The following is a 19019-nucleotide window of genomic DNA, read 5'->3' as shown; positions in this document are numbered from 1 at the left end:
CTTGGCCTCCTAGGGGAAGATCCTTCCCACACCTGTGGAAGGACAGGTCTGCTGCACAGAGGGGTGACCCCACAACTGCACAGGGCCCCCTTCTACTGCTCTGCACAGTGGGGACTTGTGCCACTACTCCACTCTCGAGAGTCCCCTGCAAGGGAGACAGTGTGGGCATGACACAGGCCTGGAGGGTCAGGACACCTGGGTTCTATTCCTACCTCTTCCACCGATTTGCTGAGAGAGCAAGGGAAAGTCACTGCCTTGCCCCGCGCCTCAGTTTCCCTATCTGTAAAGCAGGGATAACCATACGTTTGCAGGGCGCTTAAAGATCTCTGGATGAAAAGCACTGGCTCGGCCCAAGTCCTGAGTTCCCCGGAGGATGGGTGGTCCGATTAACGGAACTGGAATCTATTGCCTTCATGGTTTATTTAGGGGGATCCACACATCGCCAGAGCAACTGTAGAAACAAGTACGCGTTTGACACTCCAATCTGGGCTATGACCCATTCCTGCCTGCCCCTAGCAGAGCACGCAATCTCAGCCAGGGAGCAGGAGACACACTTGGAAAGGACAGAGCGGCTACCTCAGGGGCATCTCCCATCACACACAGACAGCTATTTTTAACCTGGAAATTAAGGCTTAGGGAAAGGCTAGGCCGCAGAGGCTGAGGCCAACGATTCAGCGAGTGTCTCCCGCAAGCTGCCGACAGGCCCTGCGCAAACTTGACAAGATTTGCTTTGCCACTTCTCTGTGGGTGAGTGTGGTCCTTGGTCCCTCGATGAACAGCTGGGGGCTAAAAGGGTACCAGGCTGCACAGGGTTGGCCACGTTTCCAATCTCAAATCACCCCATGGGGGAATTCTGGAACGAGGCTGTTAAAATTCACATGTGAGCTGAAGTGTGGCACAAGCAAGAGGGGGGATTTTAGCTGAATCAAGAGCTCTTGCTTTAAAAAAAACCACCGAATAGGTAGAACTTCTTTTTAAATTTAGCCTGTTCTGAGGCCCGACACATTCCAAATCTAACATTTCTTCCCAGCTGAAAAGCAACACGCTTTTTACAGTTCACTCATTACTTGTTTTTAAATCAAACAGTCCTTTCAATTCAGATCATTTCCTTTTAGGAACAAAACAAGAGGCCCCTTAGATGGTTAAGTTTTACTTTGCTTTAAAAACTGGCTACCGAAGACGGGAAATGGCTAAATACTTTTGGCTGAGTGCATATTGTACAGCTGGCGTTATGTATTTAGCTTCAGCTAGATGGAAACGATGTTAAACTGTCTAAAGAGTTTTGATCGTGCTGATTTTGGGGGCGGAACTGAGTTAAGGAACAGCTTAATGACACAGAGAGAAATGATAGGAAGTCAAAGAAATCTGGTGTCCCAGAAGCTGGGAATGGATCACTTAATGATTCCCTGTTCTGTTCGTTCCCTCTGAAGCACCTGCCATTAGCCACTGTCGGAAGACAGGATACCAGGCTAGATGGACCTTTGGTCTGACCAAACAGTATGGCCCTGTTTCTTGATCCTTTTGGATCAAAAACGCGAAGCTAGCTCAGACGAATGGCAGTCTGGTATTATTTTACACCTCTGCTTTTCCCCCTCCTCTTCAAAAGCCCCCACTTCCCTTTGTTGCCTATTTGGGCATGTCTTTTTATTATTATTACTCTCACCTAGCACGTTATGTCTGCGTAATATTGTCTGATTTTGTGTTGTCTGGTCTTGCAGCTCTGACAAGTTGTAAAGTCGCGTAACTGCGTAATCTTACTGGCTATCCTGTGAAAGGGGCAGTAACTGGTAACATCATACAAGCTGCAAGTCCTTTACCTGTTTGTAGTTTTTTATTGTTTCTTTAGGAAAATTAATAAAAAGTTAATCACACACACACGCTTTTAACCAAGTTAGCTACAAAATGAAGACTGAAGAAAAAAGAAAAAAAAAGAGTTAGGGTCTTGCTGATACTTTATATATGGCATGGCCAAACCGCGGCTCTTTCACAGTTCAAGTATGGCTCATGGAGCCCCTCCCCCGCTTCTCCATCTACCAGACTGGGGGGTAAGGGGGGAGGGAGGGGTTGGGGCTTCTGCCCTGCAGGGAGTGGGGTCTCGGGGCTTTAGTCCCAGCAGGCGCCGCCCGGCGGGGCAGGTTGCGCATGTCTTGCGGCTCTCAAACTTCTGAAGATTACTGCATGTGGCTCAGAGAGTCAGTAAGTTTGGCCACCCCGCTTTACATCTGCACACCAGGATATTTCAAGGGCAGATGCCACCCCATTGCCACCAGCATAGTCTGAGTGGCAAAAAAAACACAACCACCCACCCTAGATGGAGTTATACTGGTATAGCTTACCCTGCTTTTGGCAAAGCAAAATAAGCTGTATTGGAATAAAAGCACCTTACGTGGGTGTAACTGCACCTGCATTAAGGCTATTACTGGTAAAAAGTCACTAGACGTGTACATTCAAAGTGGATTAGTTAAACTACACTAAGCTCCGTGTGGATGCACTCATTAAGAATGAGAAAAAAGAAAAGGAGTACTTGTGGCACCTTAGAGGCATCCGATGAAGTGAGCTGTAGCTCACGAAAGCGTATGCTCAAATAAATTGGTTAGTCTCTAAGGTGCCACAAGTCCTCCTTTTCTTTTTGCGGATACAGACTAACACGGCTGCTACTCTGTAACCTGTCATTAAGAATGAGAGTGGCCTTAATTCAGATTAGTTTAATTCAATTTCAAAACCTCACTCTCATAATTCACTTCCAAAGTGAATTAAACTGAATCAAATTAAGACCATTTTAATTTACAATGGGAGTGTCCACCCAGTAATTTAAAGTGATGTCACTAATTTTACACCTTGTGGTTAATTCCAATTAATTTTCCTGAGGGTCCCCATGTAGACACGCCTTAAGTGTCCACACTGAGGGTTTCCCTGGTTTGATTAAGTCAGTTTGATTTCCCCATATTTATTCCCCGCCCGGTGGGTGGGGAGGAGAGGAGAGAAAGGAAGGGAGGAGGTCTTAACATGGACGCATACAAGACTTTAGACCAGGCATTTCTCAACCAGGAAGGCCACAACCTTCAAGGGGGTTACCAGATGCTGAAAAGTTTTAGTACAATCTAAAGCAAGGAAAATCTCACTCCCCCATTTCTGGCACATCTTGACCTTTTCATGGTCAAGCACTCTCCAATCAACCCCTCAAAACACACAAATAAATTATACAGGTTTACCATTATCACTGATTGTTATTTATATTTTACTCTTTTATAGTAAGAGTCAGAGGCTCAGGAAAATGTTTGCCTTCAAATAAGGGGTCGCCAGCCTCCAGGCTAAGTAACAAGTCACCCTACAAATAAATCTGCATTAAGGCCAGATCTACCCTGAAAGAGCTTTAAACATCTGTGCTTCTGAGATGCTTAAGTGATCAAGTGCAAAGAGACACACACAGCAGCTACTGCATACCAGGGAGGAGAGTTAAGTAGTTCCAATACACTGCAATTGCTCTCCAAGAATCTGAAGAATGTGAATAGCAAAGGCGGGAGAGCGGCTGGGGGTGGGACCAGGAAGAAAGGGGATGAAATGGAGGAGGGGGAACAGAGGTTGAGTTGAAGCTGGGGAACAGTCTCCTCCCATGGAAAAAGGAGCCCTGGCTCCTGGAACATTTAGAACTAGGTCACAGAGAGGATTGTACTTAGGAAGAATGCTGCCCTGATTCCCGGTGGGCTGGATTATATAAACCAATTGTCTATTTCAATCTTTGGTGTAGGACAATACACATGCTCCAATGTTAGTCACTAAGATCTCCTGTTTACACAGCGTTCCAGGCTCAGTAGGGGGAGCTCTCCCCTCGGAAACCATATTGACCCCCATGCCCCAGAGCAGCACTAAGGGGCCCAGCCATCCTGCAGAAAGAAAGACAGGCAACTCTCCTTTCTGAATCAGGGCTCACCCCACTACACCAGCTTGTCTGCTGCAGTCTTGGGGGAATCCATTAAGCAAGAGCTGCCCTGGTATCCCAGCTTTAATGAGCAGAGTCTAAATTACCACCATTTGTATGACAGTTGTGCCCAGCCTTGAACTGGGAGCCCATTACGCTAGGGGCTGTACAGGTGTATTACGGTAGCACCTAGGAGCCCCAGTTACAGACACAATTGTGCTAGATGCAACACAAACAGACAAAAAAGACGGTCCCCTGACCCAAGAGGTTTACAATCCCAATGGATAGAGCATGCCTCCTTTTCCACCCTAAACCACTGTATAGTGTTGTTGCAAAGCTGTTATCAGCTGCCCTGTCTCGCCCCAGACAGCTTTTCAGAGACTGTTAGTCTCACATACCACAACAATGGACTCGTTTTATAGTTCAGAGAGGGGAGAGTCGGATTAAACGATGCTGATCTAAACCCACCCCATTCCTGATGCTAAACCCAGTCTGCTCCACCTCAGACGGGGGGTGGGGGGGGGAAGGGAAGGGAAACAGCTCCGCTTGACCGACAGCAGCTGCGTCCCAAAGCTGCGTCCAAACTTACCTGCGCTGTTGGCCTCCGACTCCACGATGTGGATCTCGGTGCAGTCGGCCAGCGAGTGCTCCAGGCACAGCTGCAGGAAGCGGGCTTGGGTGCGAGTGACACGCTTGAGGAGGGAGAGCAGAGCCACCGTCTGCTCACATTCATTCCAGCCTTTGAACCAGCCGGCCAGGATTCCCACCTGATCCCGGAACATCATGGTGGCAGGCGCGTCTACGTGGCTCGACAGCGACACGCCCAAGGCTGGGGGGGAGGGGGAGGGGAGGGAAGGGGGTCAGGGGAGAGGGGGGAGCAAGGGAAACCCCCTCACATGGTTTCAGCTTTAAGTCCTACGGTTTGGCCCAGAGATGGAGGAGGGCACGACCTGGAATGCAAATCCTGCTGCCAGTGAAGCTGGGATCACATGTGTGGGGGGGAGATTGTCCCAAAAGATCTTTCTCCGTGTAGATCCTTTTGCAGGGCTCTCCTCTAAGCAGACTGTCTTGGAGATCCCTGCAAGGAAAAAGAAATATGAGATCGATTAAGAAAGATTGGCCACCCCGGAGCACAGCCTGCATTGTTCTATAACCAGGTTTAAGGCCTCTCTTGCTTTACAACAACAGACAGTCGGGACGATGACACATCCAAACACGCAACAGGCTATACGTTGAGCCCAGCAGAAAGCCCACTTGCGGAACTCATCACCACAGGAGATCAGAGAGAGTCAACTATTGCATCTGGACAGCTTTATGACCAGCAATGTTGGTGCAAATCAGACCTCAGGTGGGAGAGACGAATTCACTTTTCTCCCCTGTTTCCCCCACATACGGTATTGTGCAATTCACAGATTCCAAGGGACCATTTGATCACCTAGTTTGACCTTCTGGATAACACAGGCCAGAGACCTGTCCCAAAATAATTCCTAGAGCAGAGCTTTCAGAAAAACGTCTAGTCTTGATTTAAACATGGTCAGTGATGGAGAATCCACGACCACCATTGAAACAATATCCCAAGGGTCAACTACTCTCGCCGTTAAAAATGTATGCTTGATTTCCAATCTCAAGTTATCTAGCTTCAACTTCCAGCCTTTGGATCACGTTAGACCTTTGTCTGCTACACTGAAGAGCCCAGTGTTAAATATTTGTTCCCCACGTAGGTATTTATAGACTGGGATCAAGTCACCCCTTTAGCTTAAAGGGAAAGTTACTAGACTGAGCTGGTTGGATGAGAAGGGGATTCATCTTAAGCATCAGGCACTGGATGTTGATAGAGCCCGGACAGCGGGCAAGGTAGAGCAGCCGTCTGACCCAGTGCGGCAGGAAGGTGCCAGATGGAATAACAGACCAACCAGGCGAGGCAGGGTAGTGATACCAGGGCAGGGTACCTGATCAGAGAGACCCAACCAGCCAATCCTGGGCAACCACATTGCTACAGTACCATAAACCCTCTCCTTCCCTCCCCCTGCCCCGAACTGCAAGTTCATCTTTGTTCATTTTGCATGCAGCCAACCAACCCAAGCAGGTCCAACTCCCCCCAACCCCAGGGCTGCCCTAACAAGACGTGAAGCGAGATTTGAAAGCAGCACTGTGACAAGCGAGCTGATAGCGAGAATCAAGTCAGGGCCAGCCACTGGTGGAAAAGGATGGTTCGGGGCCAAAGTTTAGGTTTTGGAAAAAGGAGATCTTCTCTCTTCTGCCCTGCCCAATAAGATAGAAACCTGGAAAGCCAGGGAGAGGGGATTTTTACATTTAAAGTCTTCTCTTGCACTGATTGCTGCCCACACAGCAGAACTAACAGCATTCAAGAGGCAAAACAGTCCAAGCTGAAGGACATACATTATAAACACACAGGAGGCCTGCAAAGTCAAAGACCTGGGGCGTATCCACACTACGAAGGCTTTGCGGGTATAGCTGTGTCCACACCAGGTTTGCTGGCACACCTACATCGGTTAGGGGGGCTGATTTTTATCCCCACACTCCTAGTTAACACAGCTATGCTTGCAAAACATACACGCTCCCTCCAATCCTTTTTAAGCTTAAAAAAAAACCAAGCAGGGAGACTTTCCTTTTTAAGAATGTCAGGAATGTTACATCTCACTTTTCCTGGACGTCTCCTTGGAGGACTCAGGCACAGCTTGTGAGATCTCTGCCTTTGGAGAGCCAACACTGGGCTCACTTTAGTTTTCCTTCCAACGGGCTGATTCAGGTGTTATGCTAACTAGACAGCTCACACACCTAAAGTTCTCATTTGGGACCTGTGATGGAGGAAGGAGCGGTTAAGGTTGCTAACCTGGGATGTCTGGAGTTCAATACCTCGCTTTGCCAGACTTCCTGTGTGACCTCAGAAGAGGCCCATCTAAATAGCACTGCCCTGCCTCACAAAGGGGGTTGTGAAGATAAATAAGTTAAAGATTGCAAGATGCTTTGATTCTACGGCAGTGGTTTTCAGCTTGTGGTCCACGGACCTCGGGGGGTCTACAAACTATGTCTAAGATTCCCAAAGGGGTCTGCACCTCCAATTGAAATTCTTTAAGGGTCCGCAAATGAAAATAGGTTGCAAACCATTGATTTATGGTGATGCGGGCAATTCAAGTACCACAGGTCGTTGGGGGGGACCTTTCAGAAACTATGTTTGCTTTTTGCACTTCACTCACAGTGGAATCTGTTCTATCTCCTATTTACAGTCAGTTCCACTTCCTGGTTCTCGTACACAGCAGAAGGCTGCACTGTCGGGTGGTACGCACAGCAGGGGGAAGATCTAAATCCAAATAAAACCCTCAGTGAAATTCACCTTCCAGTCAAGACACATTTCTAATACACCACTGACTTACAATAAGTCACTTCTGTCAGAAAATGTTTTAGCTACTATTAAGGCATCTAAAATCACACTCACAGATGAGCAAAAAAAATGTCTTTTTGCCCTCAATTTCCTCCATGCATTCGGCAGCACTTTGGGTACTATCATCCTGGCTGTTTCCCCTTTTGTTCCTGTGACTCCCTCTACACAGCCCCAATGGAAGATTGAAACATACAGGGTAGGGAAATGCAACTGTAAAGCCTCAAAAGGGAGCATTTTCAGGGCAAGCGTTAGGACCTACAGCTGCTTTTAACTTTTGCTGTGAAACCAACAAGATTTCACGTCACCGGCGTCTCTGGAGAGTCACCTGCTCCTGGCACGCAAGCACAATACTGAGGATCAGGACAGCCCAAGAGAAGCAGAGATAAGACAGGAGTAAGAGGGATAGTAGCCCTAAGGGGGCTGAAAAGGAAACTGGCTTTCAACGCCTATTCAGCAAACAAACAATTCAAGACCCATTTTCTCCTATCAGGAGATCCACGCAACAGTGGGTTGAGCAGATGGGGATCCCGGGCACAAATCAGCGTCACAAGGGGAACTTAACGACCCTTTTGTTGCAGTCTCTTTGTAATCCAGAGGGGCCTATCTAGGAACCCAAAATTCCTTGCCCCTTTTTGCTCCAAGAGGGGATTAACTAGATTGTGGAGAAAGAACTCCCTCTTAGCAGGATGTGGGTGTGGGTGGGTGGGGGTCTCTCAAAGGCAGGGAAGAAGCACACTAGCTGCAGTGGTGGTGGTGGGCGGGGGGACATCAGCTCTGCGGCACAGCCATTCTGCAGACACAGCGCTTCAGAACTGACAATGCTGAAGACTGTATGAGAAAGAGAAGCAGCTTTGGCTGAGTGGAAGGACAACAGGTGCTTCATATTCCAGCCACGTAACGGTCTCAGATATTCCCCCCGCCCCCCCATAGCCTAACGGGTGTGGAATTCTCACACAAGACGTCTTGAACTCCTGAGCTCCCGCGACTGACTTTGCTGTGCTGTTTGCACACCTCGATTTTCTGTCTGAAGCTATAGCTTTCTGAAGCCCAACAAAGCATTCAGACAGCACCTCGCGCTGTGTCTAAGAGGGTTTATAGACTGTGTCTGCACAACGGAAGGCATGTTTGTTGGCTCTGTCTGCAGTGGGATTAGCTCTGCCTCTACGTATTTAAAAAACAAAAGGAAAAGCAGAGATGCTTTTCCAACAGAGTCCAGAGGTGGTGGACACAGACCAACTGTTGGAGAGAGACGTCTGGTTTCCTGATTGAGCCGCTGAAACGGTTGGACCGTGCTCTGACTTGGCAAGGCAGGACATACCATACCAAGAATGCAGCCCTTGGGAGCCATCCAAGGCAACTTGCAGCCTGCCCCCTCTCTTTAATATGGACAAGGCCCAGTGTACAATGCTGCCACCATGAACACAGTGGGTAGCACAGCCTAGTGCTCAGAGCAAAGGGTCAGGATCCCCACATCTTCATCCTAGCTCTGCTACGGACTCCTTATGCTCGTTGGCCATTCCATGGTGCTTCTTGGCACCACTGGGGCGTTAGCCCCAGCATCGCAGCCTGGGTTCCAGCTCAGGAGGGGAGAGACTGCCTTTTGACAGCCGCTCTGGCCACTTCAACGGGATGCCTCTCTCTAAACCCCAGCCCCAATCGCAGAGACCCTGCAGCATCACCCCTGCTGCATGAAACCCAGGTAGTAATAAATATATCATAAACCCCAGCTCTTATCTACTGCTTTTCATTGGCAGACCTCAGAGACCTTTACAAAGCAGCACCATCCCCATTTTACAGACTGAGAAACTGAGGCACGGAGCCGAAGGCTAGTCGCGGGAGAGATGGGAATAGAACCCAGGAGTCCTGACTCCCCATCAGCTGATTTGAGTCACCCTCATGCTGCACTCTCTCCCTTTGCCTCCTCATCCAGTGCGGGGCCTAGCTCAACGGTCTTCTCAGGCTGTCTCAGACACTGCCATGCTCAGCACAGACACTGCAATTTGGCTCAGAGACTAGGACCACCTGTCATCTGGCCTCCTTTGGATCCTGGAGGAAGCATGGCCCAGTGGTTAAAGCACCAACGTGGCACTCAGGAGACCTGGGTTCAATTCCCTGCTCTGCTAGAGCCAAGGGTCACACAGAGACAAGTGATGTAGTCTGTTCAGCTGGGGAAACTGAGGCAGCAATGGGAGACAAACAACATCTAGCACTTTTCCTCACCCAATCTCAAAATGCTTCAAGGGAGGTCAGTCCCATTTTCCCCATCTACAGATGGGGATACTGGGGCAGAGAGGGAACATGACTTATCCAAGGCCACCAATGGAACCAGGCCTCAAATCCCAAGCCGGGTCTCTATCCTGCTAGGCCCTCCCTCACAGGTATGTTAGGAGGATAAATACCCTAAAGATTGTGAGGCATTCAGATACGGATGTAAGATGGGTCAGTTTCTGCAGGCTGTGACTACAGACAGACACAGAGACGACGACGCTATAAAAATAAGAGCAATCAGATACAAGCAGGTAAACCCTAAGACCGCACGGGTACAGTCCACTTCTTTGGAGCAGCGTACCCCTTTCCACGGGTACTCAGCACCTATATATTGCGTCAGTCTCTGCAGCAATCGAAGACAATCAATATATCTTGGATCTATACAAAGGAATCTATTGACCCCATTAGCGACCTCAGTGTCTCAATCTAATATATTTATGCCCTCCGAGAAGAACTCAATTTTATTTTTCGATCATTTGCATAGATTATAAAGGTTTCTTTTTTAAGCATTCCCCACCCCAATTTTTATCTATTTAAATTTTCACTGTTTTGGGAAATTGGAGACATGGGGTCAGACAAATATTTATTGACAGCAGATGCTGAGTTCCAAAAAGCCAGTGGTTTAGAAACCATTAAAACACAAACTGTCAACCTCACATGTCAAAACATACAAAGGTAAATAGTCTTTTGCTTGTGATGAGCCTAATTCAAAAGTCTTGATCACTGGATTTGGACTCTAATAAGCCCGCCAATTTCGATCATCACTGGAAAATATTTTCCCTGGGTTTGGGGGTGCAGTGAAGTCGATGTTTAGTGAAAATTACCAATAAAAATCTAATCCCTCCAAGCCTGCCTATGAGTGATGTGCTATTATCCCCACGCACCAATGGGGAAACTGAGGCACGGATGGAGCAAAACGACACAGTCACACAGGGAGTCTGTGGGGGAAGTAGGACTTGAACTCCCAAGTCCTAGGCTAATGCAGTAAGTGGAAGCAGCGTCTGGACCCTGCTGAATGAAGCATCCTTTGTCCCAGTGTTTTCCCCTCTGCCCGTTGGCCTGGGTGCTATTTCCTGTCAGCGTTGCTGGAGGCGGCCAGGTTACAATCGCGCCCTGTGCACTGCTGTCCATGTGTGCTAGCCACGGCCAAGTGGAGGGATGGGGACGGCGGCGAAGGGAGACATAGCAATTTTTAAAGTGCGAGGCAGTCAAACCCTTCTGAAAAGGCGTGTGTCTGAAGAGAGACTGACGGGAAGCTGCTGTCTGGGTCTCTCCCCACTGGACGCTATCTTTAGAGCCAAACTAAGCCGGCTCCCGGAGGTAAGGAGACAGGAGCAACGACGCAGCCCGCTGTAATTACACCTTCGGAGGGAGTGCTGGCCACCAGCGGCCTAAGCTTCAGAGGGGACCCAGGAGACACAAGCAGCAATCGATGTCATGCAGCTGGGCGGACCGATGCAGAGCACACGCCACATCCCCACTGGAGGAGGCCGGCGGTTTGCATTTCTACAGCCCCCGGAGACGCGGCCAGCCTGAGAGGTGCCAACCCCCAGCAACTCCCGCTGGAAATCCAGACCCCCAACTCATTCGCGCCTCTCTCCCTGCTGAGGTTGCTCCTAAGGGGCCCCCCTAGTTAGCACCAGAGGCAGCAGGGGGTTCAGTGATGTGGACACGTCCCATTGGGAATCAGGCTGGCACCCAGCCACCACCACGGCAGCCGGTTTGGGGTAGCCCTGGACTGGATCAGAACCAGCATACAGGAGATTCGAAGCTTCTGTATCTCATCCCGCCAGCTATCCGATTCCTGAGTCTGACCCTCAAATATTAACCTTGTGCAAGCTTCCGCACCGGCTTTAGCTCATCAGTCGCAACTTGGTTCCCAGGCTAGCACAAAGAAAAGGGAGGAATTTCACCCCCTCTTCTGTTATCCGTGCCTGAAGATCTGTTCTCTATGAGCTGGCAACTCCTGCCACTGGCTGACAGCAGTCACCATCTGGAAATCCGTTCTACACACTGCCCTCCACCTCCTGCTTTGAAAAGTTACTATTATACCACCTAGCTCTTTTCATCTGTAGACCACAAAGCATTTTAGAGCATTGTGCGTCCATTTCCCCCATAAAGTGGGGAAACCGAGGCACAGAAGAGGGAAGTGACTTGCCCAAGGTCACCCAACAGGGGACAGAATCCAGCTCTCTTGGGTCCCAGTGCAGTGCCCTACCCACGTTCTGAAATGAATGTGATGGGTCTCAGACCAGCACCCAACAGGTTGTCACAAAAGCCACCACAACAGACAAGTGACTGATACCTCCGGAAGATGAGATTTGAATGGACCATCATACGAGAGCTGGTTTCCCCAGGGCAGGGCTAAGGCACACGAGTGGGAGGGGGCGTCGTGTAAAGGGAAGCTCCCCCTACCACTACCAGGGCAGTACCTGCTCCACAGATAGATAGAGGACTTAGTCTCCAACGGATGTCAGCATGTTGTAAAGCCAATCCCTCTACTTATACGGCCCTGGTCACCATGGCATCTGACCACCTCACAATGGACTCATCCTCCCTACATCCTGTGAGCTGGGGCAGGGCTAGCATGCCCATTTTACAGATGAGGAAACTCAGGCAGAGAGAGGCAACTGACTTATGGTCACACAGGATCACTTCAGCAGAGCAGGGAACAGGTCCCAGGCTTGCTCCATAACCACTAGGCCATCCTTCCTCTTCAACGGTGCTAAAATACAGTATATAGAAAAACCCTCCCCTGCCCCCCAAACTCGATCTGGAGATTGCACTACAGGAGCAGCTCAGCTCCGACAGGCTAGCTGGGCCAAATTTTTGGCGTGCTTCTCCATCCACTTGCTGCTTCAGAAGAGCCTTGGCGTTTGCCTCATTCAGCAAAGACTTTGAACTCTGAGAAACCAGACCCATCACCTTCCTCAGCCTATTGGCCCACGTTACCCCTCCCTCTTTGCAGCCTTCCAAAGGCTCCCTCCCTCCCGCTCGACTTTAAAACTTGCCCGCAACTGCATTCCAGCCTACGCTGCGACGGGGCGAGCCCCCACAACAGCAGCTAGGGCTAGCTACAGGGTTTCTTGTGCCTTCCTCTGAAGAAGGGAACATCCCCCGCTCTGCCTGGCCGGCACCACCAGTTTCAATGTCTCACGGTGTCCGCTCTCACCCTACACACCGACCCCTTGCCAGTCCCCTGCTGCTTTCCCCATGTTTGACACCATCTGGATATCTTGCTCCTTCATGATACCCATGAGCATTGAGATCAACTACCAGCAGGAAGAGTTCCCAGCGCTCTCTCAGCATCTCTTTGGAGCTAGGCGTGTCTTCATCCCATGCCTTCTGTAGGACGACACAGTGGTGGTGCTGACCAGAAAGATTTCAGGCTTGGGATTATTCTGTAGATGAGGGAGGTTCTCTTTGTGCTTGGCACAAACCAAAAGAGCATCTTCTCGGAAGGCTTCAGAGCAAGGACACCAGAAGGCCTCGAAAAGAGGGTGAGAATTTCACCCCCTCCATCTCCGCACATCACAGATGATGACAGAAGAGCTCTCTCCGAATCACTCATTAGTTCCCTAGGGTTCATTCCTCAGCCTTTTGTCCCGACTGGTTCCAAGAGGAACAAGCTACGGGACCGCTACCTCCCCAAGGCCTTGTTTTCATTGATTCTGCCCAGCTGGCCGGAACGGGCAGACAAATTGTCCCACAAGCCACTGCAACACGATTGATAGGGAGGGTTCAGATTAGCGCAGAGTTAAGCACCATGGGGTACGACCTCCCACAGAAGTCGTAACGCCTCACACAAGCGAGGATAGCACCAACATGGATGTAGTAACTGCAGATTTTGCAGTGTGGCAGTTCTCAAGCTAGGCCAACTCAAGGGGTCAAATTGCACAGCGAAGACAAATCCAAAGAGATCTCCCAGCAGTGAGACATTTCCTCTTTGTGGCCTGTGTGCGCATGGGCTGAAATTCAGCAATTATCTTCTTGGGTTCCTCCCCACCCCCACCCCATCCTTGGTTACAGTTTATTTTATTCTTCCCTAGGGTGGAGCCCACCTACCTGAGGTTAAAACTCCCTGTGCCCTGTCTCCACTAGGACTGGCTATCCAACCCATGCCTTTCCGGCTGTGAAGACATTGCGTCTACAACACAGCCACAAACTCAACTTGGCTCTCCCGAGCCCCAAGCCCAGATGCCACCACTGTCCCCAATGTGTACCCCCAATCTCCCCCACACCACCCCTTTTCCGCTCAGTGCTGCCTCCAAGTATATGAGATGCCTGGAGATCTTTGTTACTGGATAACTGGAAGAACCACACTTGGGTCCTTCTCTAGAACTTGTTATTTCCAGGATCTCCAGACATGTGACCGACATCAAAGCATCACAGTCCCCTTTGTGAAGTATGAGTGACCCCGCCAGGAGAAAGAGCAAGCTGTGAAGCAGGGCGGGGTGGAAGAACCAAGAATGGAAGCCAGGAGTATTAACTCCCACTTCCCTGCTCTCCCCATTAGACCCTGCTCTCAGAGCCAAGGACAGAACCCAGTGAATGTGTTTTGACAACTGGACAACACCGCATATTAAGGAAGTGATGGAGAACAGTAAGAAAACAGTGACCACATACACATTGCTGGTACAACCTCAGCGTGGGTACTGCAGTCAGTTTGTTCATTTCAGTTAAGAGCAAAGAGAAAGGACCAGAGGAGGCTAGCAAACCTGATCAAGTGTAGACAGGGGAGATCTGAAAAATGGAAGGCGGTACAGAACTATGGCACAATGAAAGCTAGTTTGGTTCTCTCTGTCTAGTCTGACCCATAATAGCCCACTCAGAATTTTAAAAAAACAGATTTCTAACTCATAGAAGGAAAGAAGCTGTTAACATTACTTAACATTAACTTGTAGAACTCATTGCCACTTGATAATAAGCAACTGGGTTGGGCACTAAGGTTCCAGAAAGAAAAATCAGACGGTACTAGGAAAGAATTTCAGCTGTACAGGACAAATTCATAAGGACGATCAGCCCTAAAGCACGAGGGCATGAGATGACCAGCTGGGGGTGGTCAGGAAGGAAATGCATGTGCGCGTTCCAGAGTGGAATGGGATTGCACAAGGAGGTATTTTAGGAAGGGAGGGTTATGCCACCCTCTGAAACATTCAATACTGGCTGCTGCAGGAAGCAGGATACCAGATAGACTCACTCAATGGACCATTAGTGGCACATGCCTGGCTTTGCAGGAGGGTTCCAATGGGATGCAAGGATCCCTGCTGGAAGCATTTCAGGGATAAGGGGATTTCTGGAGCAAGAGAGTTGGGGTGATCCAAGGCTTTGTGGAAAATATCTCTATACAAAGGTCTCGGTACAGAGGGAAGGATAACAGATCTCCTCCATGGGAGGTCCTTAGAGGCATACACATAAGGAGGACAGAAGGCAGTGCAGTCATCCAGCATGACAGAGAAGAGAGACCTCTAGTCAGAGTCTAGCGGAGACAGCTGAGAGTATCTTAAGGGAATCAGAGCAAGTAGATGGGAGGTGTTCTGTCTGGTACATAGGAACGGGCAAGAAATTTGGCTAGATGGTCTCCGTGTGCATTTTGAGAGAAGGGGAAAAGAGACAGGATCTCTAGCAAGAGCACTCTGGAATCCATGGGGAGAGTGCAGAGACATTAAGAATTATGTCCCAGGCAAAAGGAACAAGGGAGGGTGTGCTGATGGGTTGCATTTGGGAGGTGAGGGTGGGGTGTCCCAGGTTTAGGGTGCAGTAGCAGATCCCAGGTTGGGGAGAGAGGAGGTGATGTAATACATCCCATATAAAATGATGGGGTCTAAATTAGCTGTTACCACTCAAGAAAGAGATCTTTGAGTCACTGCGGATAGTTCTCTGAAAACATCCACTCAATGTGCAGCGGCAGTCAGAAAAGAGAACAGAATGTTGGGAATCATAAGGAAAGGGAGAGAGAATAGGCCAGAAAATATCATGTTGCCTCTATATAAATCCATGGTTTGCCCACATCTTGAATACTGCGTGCAGATGTGGTTGCCCCATCTCACAAAAGATATATTGGAATTGGAAAAGGTTCAGAAAAGGACAACAAAAATGATTAGGGGGATGCAATGGCTTCTGTATGAGGACAGATTAATAAGATTGGAACTTTTCAGACTGGAAAAGAGACGACTAAGGGGAGGATATGATAGAGGTCTATAAAATCATGGCTGCTATGAAGAAAGTAAATAAGGAAGTGTTATTTACTCCTTCTCATAACACAAGAGCCAGGGGTCACCTAATTAAATCAACAGGCAGCAGGTTTAAAACTAACAAGAGGACGTATTTCTCCACACAACGCACAACCTATTGAACTCCTTGCCAGAGGATGTTGTGAAGGCCAAGACTATAACAAGGTTCAAAAAAGAGCTAGATAAATTCATGGAGAATAGGTCCATCAATGGCTATTAGACAGGATGGGCAGGGATGGTGTCCCTGGCCTCTGTTTGCCAGAAGCTGGGAATGGGTGACAGGGATGGATCACTTGATCATTACCTGTTCTATTCATTCCGCCTGGGGCACCTGGCACTGGCCACTGTCAGAGGACAGGATACTGGGCTAGATGGACCTTTGGTCTGACCCAGCGTGTAATATATGGGAACCCAAATCAGAGTGAGGTAGGGGATCCAGGGGAGGAGAAAAAGGTTCCCTAGGTGGAGTGGGGGTAAAGGGTAACTCTCAATAAGGATTGGGTAGGATGCCTGCTTTGGAAGGGGCAGGCAATGTTTGGTTTGGGGGTCTAGCTGAATTGAGTGTAGAGGATCCCTGGATCACAGATGATGGAATACAGGGGGTCCCCAGATCAGGGCAGGGTTGCGTGTGCTGGAGGGAAGGGGGTTCCCAGACCATAGTGGATTAGAGTGTTGGTGTGTGTACTGGGGAGGGGGGGACAGTTCATGGGCACCAACTTACCGAGGCGGGGGGGAGACGCTCAACCCCCCCTTCCATCGCAGGCTCCGCCTCCACTCCACCCTTTCCTCGAAGCCCCCTCCCCCCATCTCTTCCTGCCCCAACTCTTCTCTCTCCCTCTCAGCACCTCCTATGTGCCATGGAACAGCTGGAGCACCCATGGAGTCGGTGCCTACGAGGCGATTGGTTGTAGTGGAGAGAAGGTGGACCCCTGGATCAGGGAGGATGGATTACAGGGGACCCCCCAGACCAGGGTGGGGTTGGAAATCTGGGGGGAGGGGCGCTGCAGAGAGGGAAGGATGCTGGTTTAGGAGTGGAAGGAATGAAGTACAGAGGGATCCCCTGGATCAGGGCGGGGTTGGTAGGGAAGGGGGATCCCTGGATCAGGGAAAATGGATTACAGGGGAATCCCTGGATCAGGGCGGGGTTAGAATCTGGGGGGAGGGAAGGAGGCTGGTTTAGGGAGGAGGGGAGGGATGAAGCCCGGAGCAGGGCGGGGTTGGTTGGGATGGAGGGAAGGGGGATCCCAGGAGCAGGGCGGGGTTGGAAATCTGGGGGGAGGGGAGGAGGCTGGTTTTGGGGGGGGGTGAAGCCCGGAGCGGGGCGGGAGGACCCCTGGGTGTGGGAGGGGGGCTGGAGAGAGGGGAGGGGCCCCGGGCTCGGGGTGGGGGAGGGGCGAGATGCAGCACGCGGGAGAAGCCAGGATCGGGGCGCGGGGGGCCCCTGGCTGGGGGAGGGGCGAGATGCAGCACGCGGGAGAAGCCAGGATCGGGGCGGGGGTCCCTGGCTGGGGGAGGGGCCGAGGGGGGAGGGGCCCCGGGCTCGGGGGGGGGGGAGGGGCGAGATGCAGCACGCGGGAGAAGCCAGGATCGGGGCGGGGGTCCCTGGCTGGGGGAGGGGCCGAGGGGGGAGGGGCCCCGGGCTCGGGGGGGGGAGGGGCGAGATGCAGCACGCGGGAGAAGCCAGGATCGGGGCGGGGGTCCCTGGCTGGGGGAGGGGCCGAGGGGGGAGGGGCCCCGGGCTCGGGGGGGGGAGGGGCGAGATGCAGCAGAGGGGAGATGCTCGCCCCGAACGGGGGGAGGGGCCCGAGCAGGCGCGGGACGGGGACGCGCCCCACACTCACCGTCTCTGCGGCCCGTCCGGCCCCGGCCTCGGCCCCGCCAGCCTCACACCGAGGCGCCCGTACCGTAGCCCACCGCGCAACGCCAGCGCGCACGGCACGCCACGCGTCAGCGCGCAGCCGCCTCGCCATTGGCTGCGGAAGGTCGAGTGGCAGCGGCCGGGACCAACCAGAAGCTCGCGGCTGCCCTCGGTGGGGCGTGGCTTCCCGCGCGCACGGCGGCACACATGCGCAACACTCGCCCCCACCTCGGCCTCGGGCTCAGCTTCGGAGACTCTGACTGGCTTTCAGTCCTGTCACTCCGAGGTTCCACAACCAATGGCCTGGTGGCATCGCGGTGACGTAACAGACTGGGCTGTGGCGTTTGAGCGTCCGCTTGGGCGGAACGAAGACCGCCCCCGCCCCTTTCTTCTCCTCTCCCCTACCTCCCTCCGCCCCGCCCCTTTCTCCTGCCCCTCCCCCTCCTTCCGCCCCTTTCTCCTGCCCCTCCCCCTCCTTCCGCCCCGCCCCTTTCTCCTGCCCCTCCCCCCCTCTCCGCCCCGCCCCATCTCCTGCCCCTCCCCCTCCCTCCGCCCCGCCCCGCCCCGTTCTCCTGCCCTCCCCCTCCTTCCGCCCTGCCCCATCTCCTGCCCCTCCCCCTCCTTCCATCCCGCCCCTTTCTCCTGCCCGTCCCCCTTCTTCCGCCCCACCCCATCTCCTGCCCTCGCCCTCCTTTCGTCCCGCCCCTTTCTCCTGCCCTGCCCACTCTCTCCGCCCCGCCCCGCCCCTTTCTCCTGCCCCTTCCCCCTCCCTCCGCCCACCCCATCTCCTTCCCTTCCCTCTCCTTCCACCCCACCTCTTTCTCCTGCCCCTCCCCCTTCTTCCGCCCTGCCCCATCTCCTGCCCTCCCCCTCCTTCTGCCCCGCCCCTTTCTCCTGCCCTTCCCCCCCTTCTGCCCTGCCCCTTTCTCCTGCCCCTTCCCCCTCCCTCCGCCCACCCCATCTCCTTCCCTTCCCCCTCTTTCCACCCCGCCTCTTTCTCCTGCCCCTCCCCTCCTTCTGCCCTGCCCCTTTCTCCTGCCCCTTCCCCCTCCCTCCGCCCACCCCATCTCCTTCCCTTCCCCCTCTTTCCACCCCGCCTCTTTCTCCTGCCCCTCCCCCTCCTTCCACCCCTCCCCTATCTCCTGCCCCTCCCCCTTTCCTTCCACCCCTCCCCTTTCCCCCAGCTCCTCCCCCTCCTATCCCCTTACTCCTCCCTTTGCCCTGTGGCACCGTCCTCCCCTCCTCTTTCTTTCTTCCCCTTCCCCAACTCTTCCCTCCCCCCACCCCCACCCCACTCCTTATCCTCCCCTCTCCTGTCTCCCCCTCTTCTCTCCTTTG

At 52.0% G+C, this 19019-nt stretch overlaps 1 protein-coding gene across 1 annotated transcript in view; it reads right to left on the bottom strand.

The window, feature by feature from the left end:
* SAMD4B (sterile alpha motif domain containing 4B) overlaps nt 1-17803 on the bottom strand; it is a 34626-nt gene extending 16823 nt beyond the window's left edge. Inside the window, exons 1-2 of the mRNA XM_084612263.1 lie at nt 17665-17803; nt 4509-4997 (exon numbers count right to left, since the gene is read on the bottom strand). Coding sequence (XP_084468389.1) covers nt 4509-4704 — 196 coding nt within the window. The 5' untranslated portion in view covers nt 4705-4997; nt 17665-17803. The remainder of the gene's footprint in view (nt 1-4508; nt 4998-17664) is intronic.
* Nucleotides 17804-19019: the final 1216 nt, after the last annotated feature.

The sequence above is a fragment of the Lepidochelys olivacea genome, assembly GCF_965140295.1.
Source record: "Lepidochelys olivacea isolate rLepOli2 genome assembly, chromosome: 23".
NCBI lineage: Eukaryota > Metazoa > Chordata > Testudines > Cheloniidae > Lepidochelys > Lepidochelys olivacea.
This window is presented reverse-complemented; position numbering and strand designations above follow the sequence as displayed.